The sequence below is a fragment of the Mastigoproctus giganteus genome, chromosome 14, assembly GCF_048544385.1.
Source record: "Mastigoproctus giganteus isolate SK-2022 chromosome 14, ASM4854438v1, whole genome shotgun sequence".
NCBI classification, from domain to species: domain Eukaryota; kingdom Metazoa; phylum Arthropoda; class Arachnida; order Uropygi; family Thelyphonidae; genus Mastigoproctus; species Mastigoproctus giganteus.
The window spans coordinates 92,672,408-92,686,770 of record NC_143588.1 but is presented as its reverse complement, the minus strand read 5'-3'; the positions used below and the strand labels follow the sequence as shown (position 1 = coordinate 92,686,770).

Here is a 14,363-nt window from a genome sequence, read left to right as displayed (position 1 = left end):
TGACTGACATAGATAAAAGAGTTGATCTTCTGTGGCATGTTGTTTCTTGTAAGCTGTTTGGTAGAAATTTAATATTTTCGTTTTTGTGAGTTCATTCATGATTCTAGAATGTATTATACGTTCCGTGATTTTGCAGAGAATACTAGTGAGTGCAATGGGTCTGTAATGTTTACACTCGGTGGGCGATTTCCCCGGCTTAAGTAAGGGGACAATGATTGAGGTTTTCCATGCCTTGGGGAGTTTTCCCTTTTGCCAAGTTATGTTTATTATTTCCAGTAAGCATTTTGTAGCGGTTTCTCCAAAGCGCTTGACCATCTCCCCAAAAATTAGATCACTGCCTGGACATTTTCTTGCATCAATATTCCTGATCGCTGCCTTAAGCTCTTGGCAAGTTATAGCCTGAGTAAAGATATCATCATTTTTGTATCCTCTTGCCTCTGTCAGAAGTCTTCTAACTCTTCTATTCAATTTCTTGTCTTCCCTATTGAAGGATAATTTACTGATGTTGGAGTAGTGTGTTGCTAGCATATTTGCTGCCGCTTTGTTTGTATCTGCATCAGAACCAGAAGAGTTAATGATGTTTGAATTCTGATCTGTTGTACTAGAAGAGCATTTATTTAGGGCTCCGACGACTTTCCAATACTTTGCATCTTTCCTTGGGTCTAAGCTGTTGCAAAATTCTGCCCATTTTTTACTCTTACCCTTTGCTATCTCTTCCTCTACCTTTCTTGTAGCTTCGGCAAGCCTGTTTCTGTTTAGGCTTGTGTTGTTGGTCTTTAGCTTTTGATTTTTGAAATAGCTAATACAATGTAAGTCCACTGGCACAGCCAATAATAATAATAATATAATATAACAATATTAAATATAGGGAAATTCTCTGATTATAATGAGATATTTACATATATTATAATATATGCAAATATATTTTCACTCAAATATATTCTACTTTTCACTACAAAAGTGCTTTAAACTGCAGCAGTAATGTGTTTTTCCACTTAAATTTTTTTTTTTTTTTTTATAATCTGTAATGTATTTTTTTTAATTTTTGCAGATATTTCTGGAAACATGCATCTCTTGTTAATTTTAAACATAGCTGATGCAAATTGGCATGTATTAAGCTTATGTAACCAGAGCAGATGTTTGAAGAGTGGAAAATCAATGATACACATAAATTAACTTGTCATTTTGTTCTCTCTTTTGCAGATCAATAACCATGCTAGTTTTAAGTGTAGGTGCATTTACTGAAGAGTAGAACTATGCACATGGAAAACCACAATACTCAATATAATTCTGTTGAAGTTACTTTTCATGGGGAAATACATAAGTTACATCTTAAGATAAAGGTAACTGGAATGGAAAAGAAACAGTATAAAGTAGACTTACAATGTGTATCTGTATGCAAAATGTCACATCATCTGCATTTATTTGATTATTCTATCTCTTGATGGTAACAAAGGTTATTATTATTATTACTCTTATATTATTTCTTCCTGATTGGGGGGTTCCATCCTGTGATGGGTACTGCTACCAAGTACAAAGGGTGATTGTTATTATTATAATGGATGGTGATTAAAAAATAAGCATATAACAGATTTTCTCAATTTTTTTGTTTCCTTTAAGCAGTGAAATACTTTTTAAACTGTAATTTGGTTATAATGAGGATCTGTTATAACAAGCATTTTTTCTCATTTTCTTAGCCCTTACTATAGTAGACTTTTATTGTATGTGTATTAAAGATAAAAATTACAGGAATTATGATTAAATCTCTTCATGAGCATACCTCAGCTCTGCTAAGAGTAATTGCGGAAAAATGAACAGGATATTTCAACTGGAGTAGCCGCTGCAAGAATACCACCATATGGCTGCCTCCAATACTGATACGACGACTATTGTGCAAGTCAAGGCTGTTGTTTACAACAGGCAGTATGTGAACTGTATTGTATCCACATGATATCACAATTCCATCTTCTTCTGTTTAAAAGAAAAATGTGTAAAATTAAAAATTAGAGCATGTTACCAAGACAATGAAAAGTAATAAGACGAAATTCTTTGCTTATATATCAAATCAATGTAAGGTGAAATTGAACTTAAAGAAAAGTTCTAATTTATAATCCTTCTCAAATAAAAATCATATGCTTTACTGTAAAAATATGACCATATAAAAGTTTGACTGTCTATAAATTTTTTTCCTTAATGTCCACAAAAAGCATTTCAGAGGGTAGCAATTCTGACGTTGTATCACCTAGTCTATCTTTAAGTAATATAATATTACACTTTGTTTTTATTGTAATATACATATTGCTCTATGCAGTATATATAAAATAAAGGGTAATTTTTTTAGTAAAAATAAATGGAAAGGAGTTCAGCACTTTTTCCCTTATTTAAGGGAAAAAGTGCTGAACAATAAGTTAGATTACAGCAACAAAGGCAGTCAAAAAAGTTCTAGGTGCTTTTCAACTGTTATTTATTTTTAATGTAGAACTCACATAAGACCATTCCATTATTTGCCCCTGAAAAATGTCCTATATATTTTCTGCTCAAAAAATCATTTTGGTCATTATATAATTGAATTTTTATCCATGTAATCTTTAACACACTGTACATAAATTGCCCATACTGCTAATTCATTACGTATGTCCTATCTATTTATGAATATTACCTATACATATGTTAATGTAACATTTAATAACAAATATTTCATGGGAAGTTTTACTTCCACAGAGCAACTGGTAACTCATTTGGATTCAATACATTTATTCACCCTTCAGCACTAGGTTGCTAACTGAGGCCACTTACAGTCTGACGAGAAGCTAGCAGCTTTGAAACAACTATAATGGTAGTAGTGCCTCGGAGTTTTAATTAACAAGTAGTTTGCCTCAGGTGATGCTATTAAATTGAAAACAGTATTATTAACTTAAGTCAACTTGTGGATAATGATTCCATTTCTAAAACAAGAATAAGTCCAAACTCTGTCAATGCAAGGATAATAGCATACTCAAACGGTAAAGAGAGAGAGAAAAAAAAACAATGCAGAATAGTGTTCCCTTCTAAAATTATTTCAATGCTTGCATCGAAATAACACCCTACCTCTTTACTAATTTGATTAACTGGATCCAATAAGGATTATATTTAAATCCAACAAAAAATATGTACTTTATTTTTACATACCACCTTGCTGCTCATTTAGATTTAATACATTTATTTACCATTCAGCACAAGGCCACTAGCCATCTGATGAATTTAGCTGTTATGAGACTGCTGTCTCATAACAGCTAAAATGGCGGAGTTGCTAATAGTAGATTTGTTGCCAATAATGCCACTAAATTAAAAACATCATTAGTAACTTTAGGTTGACTCACAGATGATGATATCATTATTTCTAAGTGAGCATAAGCCCAAGCTCTGTTGTTGTTGTTGTTATTTGGTTTTTAGGAGCATTAGCAACTAAGGCCATATTGCTCCGGGATATGTGGCGGTCATTCCCTGACCTTTCCGTGTCCTCCGTATTTGGTGGTAATGGGCTCGAACCCCGGTCTAATCAAGAAGCGTGTGCTACGCACTGCTGCTCCTGCCCACCTGGCTACGGAGGCGCCCCAAGCTCTGTTGCTGTCATTAGAAGAAAAACGGTTTCCAGATAGTAAACATGGAAAGACATAACAAAGTAGCATGTTTTTCTCAAAAAATTTCTGCATTATAAATCATATCATATAATTTAAAATCAAAAATTCACAAAATCTGTTAAGTTTTTTACAAAATAATATTGTTAATAGATAAGCAAATACATTTTATACATTCTGAGTGAGCATTTTTCCATTATACTTTTGGCCCCTGCAACAAATAAGTCAAAAACATGAAAATAAAAAGGATATCAACAAAAAAATTTTAATTTATTTCTTACTTCTAAAATAATTTTAAGCAAGTATAAATATAAATTTCAATTGTACCTCGCATGTGATTGGATTTATTATAAAAAAAACTGTACAGGGCATCAATACCGTATACCACCTTCGGAACTTGATAACATTCAAAGAGTAATTCAGACATTGCTAGAAAAAACAAACAAGGAATCAGGCAATAGTAAAAATCCTTTGTGACTCTTTTCAATGAAAATTAGTTTCACAATTCAAAATTTTCTACTTGGCATCAACATTAATTAATAACAATCACAAAACTAAATAAAGCAATATAACTGCATAAAATATAATTGAGAATTTATCAGTTTAATTAATGTTCTTAAAATAAGTAAAAATCGATTTTTAACTTATATTCAATTAGATACAGGTAAATCAAACCAAAGGCTGGTACAGAATAGTGGCAAAGAAACCCTTTTGTCTTTAATGTGATACAAGTTTACATGCACTTCATTATTCTTCTTTCATTGCGACCAATGGGTCTGCAATGCAGAAACAAATGTTTCAAATAGGTTTAATGCTTATGTCCAGCTGCACTATCATATTAAGATTCCTTTTTTTTACTATCTATAAGACTGTTCCAATACCTTCATCTTTAAAATTTCATCAATGAAAAAGCCTATTCAAAAAAAAAAAGCACATACTACCAATTAAACTTCCACAAGTAGCAGCTTTCTGGCATGGATTGGGTTAACTGTCTTTGCAAAGCCATTTATAAAAGTTCAACCAAATCCATCACCATCTTCAGTGCCTCACTATTCAAACAGTCATTAATCTTCAGTGCCTCACTATTCAAACAGTCAATGAATTTGAGTTTTAAATTTAAATCCAACAAAAGAGGCATTCAACGGGTCACAAAATGTTTTGTCTTTTTCAAATCTCAAAAATTTCTCTTGCTATGGCTGCTGAATATCGAAAGTATACTGTTGTTCTTGTATTATTAAAATATCTTCTGATAACTGGAAAAGCAGTTATTTACAAGATATGACTGAAATTACAATAATTTGACTTGGTAACTTCACAGGTTACCACGTCAGTTTGTGAAAGGCAGAAATGTCTATTAAAAGGTCTCTGTTCCAATTCCTGTCTCTATTAAGCCAACAAACTTTAAAGTAGTACACAATATGGCATAATTTAACTGTCAGAGATGTCCAACACTTCGTGAAACCATACTGAGAAGGTAACAGTTGACAAATAACACATAACCATTCCATGGGCTGAACTCTAGGCTAATTACGATTGCAGTCTGTAACCCTCACTACTGTAAAGCATTCAACATCTGAAATGCACATTTCTATGGCACATGTTATTAGTAGTAGTACAACCTTGAAACCCCATTATATGAATCTGGCAGTCTACTTTTACTCATATTTCAACAGTATTATAATGATGTACATTTTATTTAAAACTCATATAACCTTCACATATTTAAAGTAGCCACAAGCTGCACATTAAAAGCAGTCACAAGATAGCCACAAGTCACCAACCAAACCAAGCTCCATCCATTGACATTCAATTCCATCACGTACAAAGATCACTGTATATTCAAAACAGAGAGACCACAGACAGTCCAATTCTATGAAATAGTAACTGTTAAGTGTATACAGCTCTCACATGTATCCAGCACAAGTACAGACCAATCACAATGTTCTTCCTACTTGTATATTTGTTGCTGCTATAATCAAGCTGCTCCATGAAGATTACATCCCATACAGTTTTTTTCTAGACAAAACCTTCAAAACTGACTTTTTAAGGCCATAACACTGGCTATAATGTATGGTAATTTTTCCCCTCCCTACTTACTTTATTACTTTTTATTCTATTTTTAATTACTCTATTACAGTCTTTTGTTGTTAAGTATATAGTTTGTACTATTATTCGGCCTGTCAAAGAGCAGCAACTACTGTTCAATAAATTTTGTTTCTTAAAATTTCAAGAAGTAAAGTGTTCTTTTATACTTCCCACATAACTTAAATAAAAAATCAATAATAAAAAAATTACAGAACCTTTGAATCCCTTTCGGAACTCCAGGGTTCTACAATACACAAATTGAAAGCCACCACCCTAATTATTATGATAATAACGTTTATTAGTAAATGAGAGATTTAACCTTTAGTAGCAAAAATTTTCATTGCATTTTCAAAGAAATTATAATAAACAAATTTTTATTTCATACTCAAAAATTTTTCATTATTTAATATAGCCTTAGTTTGATCAAACAATGAGGTGCTACTGATTTCAGTAGCTGTTTCACTGTATGAGTATGCATAAGCTATTTTGAATAATGCTTTCAAAGATTATTTATATATATATATATAAAAAAAAGTGTTGTGCAACAACAGTTTTCTTTCCCAAAGAATTCCTACTACTACACATTGTCTTCAACTAAAAATGAATTACATAAAATAAAGTGTAGTGGAGGAGCAAAACACAGTCCATTGTTCATAAATAATCATTAACTTCTTTTACTATAAACTTAGTGTTGCTAAAATCAGGATTTATAACCGAGCGTCTGAATATCTTCCAAATTAACTTAGTACATTATAACAAATGCATAAACAAACTTACACTGTCTTAAATAACTTGGATTGCATACTGCTTCAGTAAGCACTATTGGATGAGTTACATGACCTTCAGTGTTTATGCCAAGATGACTGAAAATGTGATCAAATATCACTTCCTATACAGGGAAAAAAAAAAAAAAAAAAAAGCCAACAATCAGAATATCACAAAATCCAAATAAATTTATTTTATTTTCTGAATTTTTTTTGTAAAAGTTTAAGATATCTCGACTTAAACTATTTCTTTTTTTTTTGATTAATGATTAAATAAGTTTGAAGGTCCACAAGTCACACATAACTGTGCAGAAAATGCATTCACATGTACTTTGAGGCAACATTCAGAGCAACTGCTATTATAATTTTTCCACTTCCAAAAAAAGAAGTGAAAAAATTATTAATGGCAACTTATAAAATATATAAATAAGCCAAACATTTTTTTATTGTGGCACAGAGATTCAAATGTATGGCACTCACATATATCACTCGTGCAGTTTCTCACATTTCAACATATATTAAATATGCTTGAATTATCTTTAGTTATTTAATTTGTATCTGAGAATTAGTTGACATCAAATTTTTTATATTAAAATAATATTAGAGTGATAAATGAATTTCTCACCTGAACATCAAACTGGGTAACAACATTCCTGTCAAACTGAGTCTTCATAAGCCACCTCACAACTTCAGGATTAGAGATATCATTTCCTACTTGGGTTTCATTGTCCTTTTGGAAGACAATGAGAAAATATAAATATAAAATTCTTGGTGTGATAGACTGTATAATGGTAAAATAAATCCCCAATTTTCCACAAGTGGCTGACACTAACATCATATTATCAAATCAGTTCTAATAACTAACTGCTTTGATGCATCCACAGAATACTATGATGCATCATAACTGCTTTGATGCATCTATAGAATACTATGATGCATCATAACTGCTTTTATGCATCCATATAACACTATAATATTACTCTTGATATTCATAAAAACTGAAACATTCATGTATTACAATTTAATTTTTATATTAAAGGATAACACAGTTGAAAGCTGATTGTAATATATAAAATATATGATACTAAAATGCATTTAAGTCCAGAAGAAATAAAACGCTACATAACATAAATGGTTCGATGGTTTGACTGTTGATGATCCTGCTCAGATAGCTGAAAAACTGAACGAGTATTCTACATCTACATTCATACATGAGGAATTCTGTAGGGAAGTGGAGAACAGAAGCTTATTAAACTCTAACAGGGAGGTAAATGATTTTATAACAACTGAGAGCAAAGTGGAGGAGAAATTGTTGAAATTAAACATAAGAAAGGCAACTGGGGTGGATGGGATCTATCCTATTATATTAAAGAAGACAACAAAGGAAGTAAGCAAACCCTTAGCCATAATTATGAAAGGACTGTTGGACTCAGGAAAGGTCCCCATGGACAGGATATGTGCAAATGTATCTCCAATTCACAAAGGGGGATCAAAGGATGACACAAATAATTACAGACCTGTTAGTTTAAGTTCTGTTCTGGGGAAAATAATGAAGTCACTGGTTAAAAAACTGCAGGATCATCTAGACAAGACTGCAGAAATAATTCAGACAACATGGGTTTGTTAAGGGGAAGTCTTGTCTGACCAATTAGATTGGATACTATGATGTGGTCACAAAGGAACTGGATGCAAAAAATAATTTTGATATCATATACTTGGATTTCAGGAAAGCTTTTGATATTACTGTTGCACATGAAAGATTACTGTACAAATCAGATCAGTATGGCATTAAGGGCAAGTTGCTACAATGGATAAAAGGATGGATGAGTGGAGAAGACAGAGAGTAGTAATCAATGGACACTGCTCTTTGTGGACTAATGTTATTAGTAGATTCCCCCAGGGTTTGACACTGGGCCAATTGTTGTTTTGTATATTTATCAATGATACTGATGAAGATATATTAGTCTTAATGTCGAAATTTGCAGATGATACAAAGGTTGGCAGGGTTGTTAATGACAGTATGCTACTGCAACAGGATCTAGAAAAGTTGGGCAGATGGGCTGAGAAGTAAGTGGAAACTGAAGTTTAACACTTACAAATACAAAGTACTGTATATGGGTAGCAGTAAAATGTACCAACTGTTTGGTACTACACTTAGTGTAGTGGAGAATGAAAAAAGACCTGGGAGTAATTGTACAGTCAGATATGAAGTTTTCTGAGCAGTGCAGCCAGGCTACCAGAGCAGGTCATGGGGTCGTGACCTGCTCTTGACCTTATCCCTGCTAGCAAGAATTTTTCTAGCAGGTAGAAGGAGGTGATTATCCCTTTGTATAAGGCAAGCAATGGTCAGGCCACACCTTGAGTATTGTGTACAGGTCGGGAGGCCTCATTTTAGGAAGGATGTAGAGTTGCTAGAACGAGTACAGAGAAGGGCAACAACATTGGTGAGGGGGAACAAAGGGATGCTCTTACCAAGAAAGACTTACGTTCTGCTAATTGCAGAGTCTGGAGACTAGGCACCAGCGAGGTGATCTGATTGATGTGTATAAGGCCATAAATGGTTCGAGCAGGCTTAATGCTGAAGGGATTCTTCCTCTTGCTCAGATTATGAATATGAGGGGGCATAAACTCAAATTGAGGAAAGACAGTTGTAGAATAGATATGCGGAAATTTGCCTTTAGCCAGCAGGTAGTTGATTGCTGGAAATAACTTCCATCTGTCGTTGTGGAAGTCGACAGCTTAAATAAATTCAAGGAAGAACTGGACAAACGTTTGGAGTGAATGGATGGGTGGAATGGGAAGGTTTTTTTTTCTTTTCTTTTGGCTGATGCTGCATATGATGGTTTCTTGCATCATATGCCTCTACTAATGCTAATGCTAAAAATAATAATTTATATAGAGAGAAAAAGGAAGAAATTTCCCATTTCATATTTTATATTTTTAAGATTGTTGAAGAATATGTACCAAATTCATTATGAAGATTAATATGGACTAATAATATAGCTCCTTGCATCCGATTACATGAAATTGGGAGAACTGCTTTGTCCTTTCACTGAACGGATAAGAGTTTTCTCAACTTTATATAACTGGATGAAGGTTCCTGCATTAATACTGTTTACAAACATGACAGTGTATTACGAGCGCTATAAAAGTTTTATATTTTTTAAAAATATATTATTTTATTATGAAATAAGGTATATGCTTCATAAAATACGAATTAAAGTGCATTAATAAATAATAAATATTTTTTCAATTCCTAAAATTATTTCTTTTCTTTAAATTGAATTATTTCCATATGTTGCAAGACAATCATATATTTTCCTTGTGCCAGCAAAAAAATAAAAAATAATAAAAATGTTGAACCTACTTCCCTATTTTATATAATGCACACAACTATTTTTATCATGCACAGAGAGGTCCAGGGGACTTATGTGGGTGAGTTATAATAATGACATTTAGTCACACATGGATATTTTAGTAATAGAAATTTATTTACCTTTTTCCCTCTATGTTTTGCAACTACACTCTTGAAGATTAGAGATGGTTTTCTATTGCATGCCCAACCTGCTTTACATTGATAAGAACCTAATAAAATATAAAGAATATAAATTAATGAGTCTAGTCACCATAAAATGCAACTAAAATATTGAAGCAGGCTTCCAAAATATCTGAATTTTGTGTGTTCGAAAAAAGAAAAAAAAATTTCAGAGTTTATTATGTTTGACTAACTGGCAAACTATTCCATAGAATACTGCAAAAACCTAATGAAAACAACCAATACATTAAATTATAAGGTCAAATTATACTTGCATAATGCTATAGCAAAGGCAACTAGGTTACAAAAGAAGTTTTATCACTTAAGTCATGGAGTGATTCTAAGTACTTTCATTTCTATTATTTATTCTATAAAGAGACTGGTTACATAAAGCCCTAGGAAAACTACATGTTAGTCTCTTATGCTATTTCATTTTAAAAAATAAATATCATTATACTTTACCGTTATCAATTACTAATGGAATCTTTGACTGACGCAAAGTTTCTGTGTACTGAAAATATTTATCTGGTGTTATCTTAATCTGTGGAAGTGGAAAAATATTTTCATTTTGCTGGTCTGAAAAAAAAAATAATAATAATAAATAATAATAAAGAGCTAAACAAATTTTAACATTGTAACTTTTGTTATTCCAATAGCTCACAGAAAAGAATATAAATCAAATTATTTCTATTTAATTATAAAATTAAATTTGCTTCCATTTTGATTTTGCATTAAAAAAAAAATACAATATTGCCAAAAATATTGGGAAAACAAGCACGGTAATAATAATAATAACAGCCATTCATAGTTGAGAATAATAAATTCCATCAATGAGCAAAAGATGTTAAACACCAATGACTTGTTCTGTTTAAGTAGTTTGAATGTTTTGAATTTAGAACAGTAGAGTAAAAAAAATAAATAAATCATGGCTAAAATCAAGTTTAACCTTAAAGCATACTTTTGTTCATAGTGGGGAATGAGAGGAGTCCTCGCTGTTCTATCTCGCCCCAGGTCCATCCATTCCTGTGACATTACTGTACTTATTTATAATCGAATATATCAATATTAGTATTAATAGTGGAAAATGATGCAGGAAAGAAAACAGCCAAAGAAAGCAGTACTTCCCATTTCACCTGTCCATCACCTCCAATAATTTGTTCTATTTCTTCCTTGAATTTATTCAACCTAAACACTTCCAAAATGACAGATAGACGTTTGTTCCAATAATCACTCACCTGCCAGCTGAAGGCAAACTTCTGCACATCTATTCTGCAACCATTTTTCCTCAATTTGAATTTATTTATATTAATTCATATGCACAGTCTAAGCAAGAAGAATTCCCATCATCATTTGAGCTTGCTCAATCCATTCAAAGTCTTAACACCTCAATCACATCACCTTGCAGGTGCCTAGCCTTCAGACACTGCAATTTGCAGAAATGAAGCATTTATTGGTAAGGGCACACTTTTGTACCCTCACCAATCTTGTTACCCTTCTATTCATACATTGTGGCAGATCCACATCCTTCCTAAAATATTACTTCCAGACACGATGCAATACTCGTGATGTGGCCTTATATATAAGGCCATATATATATGGGATAATCATCTCCTTATCCCTGCTTGAAAAATACCTGTATATCACTGACAAAACCCCATGCGCTGTCCTGGCAGCCTTTCTGCACTGCACTGCTCAGAGAACTTCACATCTGACTGTACAATTACCCCCAGGTCTTTTTCATTTTCCAGTACCCTGAGCATATCAGCTGTGTGAGTGTATCACACAGCTGATATGCTAATCTTGGATTACTGCTACCCATATGCAATATTTTGGATTTATTGATGTTAAAATGTTACCAAGTCACAAAGGAGATTAGGCAGGCAAAGGCAGACTACGAAAAATCCTTGGCAAAGGATGCAAAGAAAAACAGAAAAGAGTTCTTTACATATTTGAACTCGAGAAGGAAAGGGATGAATCAGATTGGTCCACTGGATATTGATGGTTCAACAGTTGAGGATCCTGCTCAGGTGGCTAACAATCTAAACGAGTATTTTGCATCTACATTCACGCATGAGGGGTTATTCAGGAAGGAGAATGATGTAGGTAAAGTAAACATTGGCAGTGAGCTGGATGATTTTGTAATAACTGAGAGGAAAGTGGAGGAGAGATTGTTGAGGATAAACATAAAAAAGGCACCTGGGGTGGATGGGATCTATCCAGTTATATTAAAGGAGGCAGCAAAGGAAGTATGCAAACCCCTAGCCATAATTATGAGAGCTTCTTTGGACTCAGGGGAGGTACCCATAGACTGGAGATGTGCAAATGTAACCCCAATTCACAAAGGAGGATCAAAGGCTGACACAAGTAATTATAGACCTGTTAGTTTAACTTCTGTTCCAGGTAAATTAATGGAGGCACTGGTTAAAGAAGCACTGCAGGAACATCTAGACAAGAATTCAGTTATAGCTCAGACGCAGCATGGTTTTGTTAAGGGCAGGTCTTGCCTGACCAATTTGATTGGATACTATGATGTAGTCACAAAAGAACTGGATGCAGGGAATAACTTTGATATTATATATTTGGATCTTAGAAAGGCTTTTGATACTGTTGCACATGGAAGACTGCTGCACAAATTGGAGCAGTGTGGCATTGGAGGCAAATTGCTGCTATGGATAAGGGGATGGTTGAGTGGCAGAAGACAGAGAGTGGTAATCAATGGACACTGCTCAACGTGGACTAATGTTATTAGTGGAGTTCCTCAAGGTTCAGTGTTGGGTCCGTTGTTGTTTTCGGTGTTTATGAATGATATTGATGATGGGATATCAAGTTTATGTCCAAGTTTGCAGATGATACAAAGGTTGGCAGGGTCGTTAAGGACACTACTGACGCTATGCTGCTGCAACAGGATCTGGAAAGGTTGAACAGATGGGCTGAGAGGTGGCAAATGAAGTTTAACATTGACAAATGTAAAGTACTACATATGGGAAACAGTAACCCCAGAGCAACGTATCAACTCTGCGGTACTACACTGACAGTGGTGGAGAATGAAAAGGACCTGGGGGTAATTGTGCAGGCAGATATGAAGTTCTCTGAGCAGTGCAGACGAGCTGCAAGAGTAGCTCATGGTGTCTTGTCAATGATATACAGGAATTTTTCTAGCAGGGATAAGGAGGTGATTATTCCCTTGTATAAGGCAATGGTTAGGCCACATCTTGAGTACTGTATACAGGTCTGGAGGCCTCATTTCAAGAAGGATGTAGAGCTGCTGGAACGGGTACAGAGAAGGGCAACAAGATTAGTGAATGGAACAAAGGGTTGCTCTTACGAAGAAAGGCTTAAGTTTTGCAAATTACAGAGTCTGGAGACTAGGCACCGGCGAGGTGATCTGATAGAGGTGTATAAGGCTTTGAATGGTTTGAGCATGCTCAATGCCAATGGGATTCTTCATCTTGCTCAGAATAATCACCTGAGAGGGCATAAATTCAAATTGAGGTAGGACGGATGTCGGATAGATGTGCGGAAATTTGCCTTTGGCCAGCGGGTGGTTGGTTGGTGGAACCGACTTCCATCACTTGTTGTTGAAGTTGATAGCCTAAACAAATTTAAAGCTCAACTGGACAGGTATTTCGAACGAACGGAGGGGTGAAATGGGAGTGGAGTTTTTTTTTTTTTTTCTTGGCTGATGCTGAATAAGCTTGCTTTCTTGCATCATATGCCTCTACTAATGCTAATGCTAATGCTAAAACTCTTGAACTGCCATTCCTAAGCACATAGGCCTAAATTTCCCAGCTCTTATTGCTTCATCCTGGCATTCCTTTCGCTTCCAACTTTTGTAAACTTAGACATTAAGTCTGATATACCTTCATCGATATCATTAATAAATATTGAAAAGAACAATGGGTACAGCACCAAACCCTGGGGGACTCCACTAATACCATTAGTCCATGAAAAGCAGAGCCCACTCAACCATCCACTTATCTATAGCTGTAACTTGCCCTTAATGCCATATTGCTCTAGTTTGTACAGCAGTCTTTTATGTGCAACAGTATCAAAAGCCTTGCTGAAATCTAAGTATATGATAACAAAATTATTTTTTTCATCCAGTTCCTTTCTTACTGCATCACAGTATCCAATCAAATAGGTCAGACAAAATAGCCTCTTAAGATATCCATGCTGTGGCTGAAATATAACTGCACTTCTATGTAGATGGTCCTGTGAAGCAACTCCATTTTTTCTAGTAGACGATTCTGGAACAGAAGTTAAGCTGACAAGTCTGTAATTATTCATGTCACCTTTGATCCCCTTTGTGAATTGGGGATACATTCATACATCTCCAGTCCACATGAACCTCCCTTGAATCCA

The 14,363-nt window shown here is 34.1% G+C and overlaps 1 protein-coding gene across 1 annotated transcript in view; it reads right to left on the bottom strand.

Annotated features, from left to right (window-relative positions):
• Arp5 (Actin-related protein 5) overlaps window positions 1-14,363 on the bottom strand; it is a 72,395-nt gene that overhangs the window by 52,160 nt on the left and 5,872 nt on the right. The window contains exons 2-7 of the mRNA XM_090388266.1: window positions 10,464-10,577; window positions 9,963-10,051; window positions 7,092-7,196; window positions 6,480-6,591; window positions 3,945-4,046; window positions 1,781-1,971 (exon numbers count right to left, since the gene is read on the bottom strand). Coding sequence (XP_090244392.1) covers window positions 1,781-1,971; window positions 3,945-4,046; window positions 6,480-6,591; window positions 7,092-7,196; window positions 9,963-10,051; window positions 10,464-10,577 — 713 coding nt within the window. The remainder of the gene's footprint in view (window positions 1-1,780; window positions 1,972-3,944; window positions 4,047-6,479; window positions 6,592-7,091; window positions 7,197-9,962; window positions 10,052-10,463; window positions 10,578-14,363) is intronic.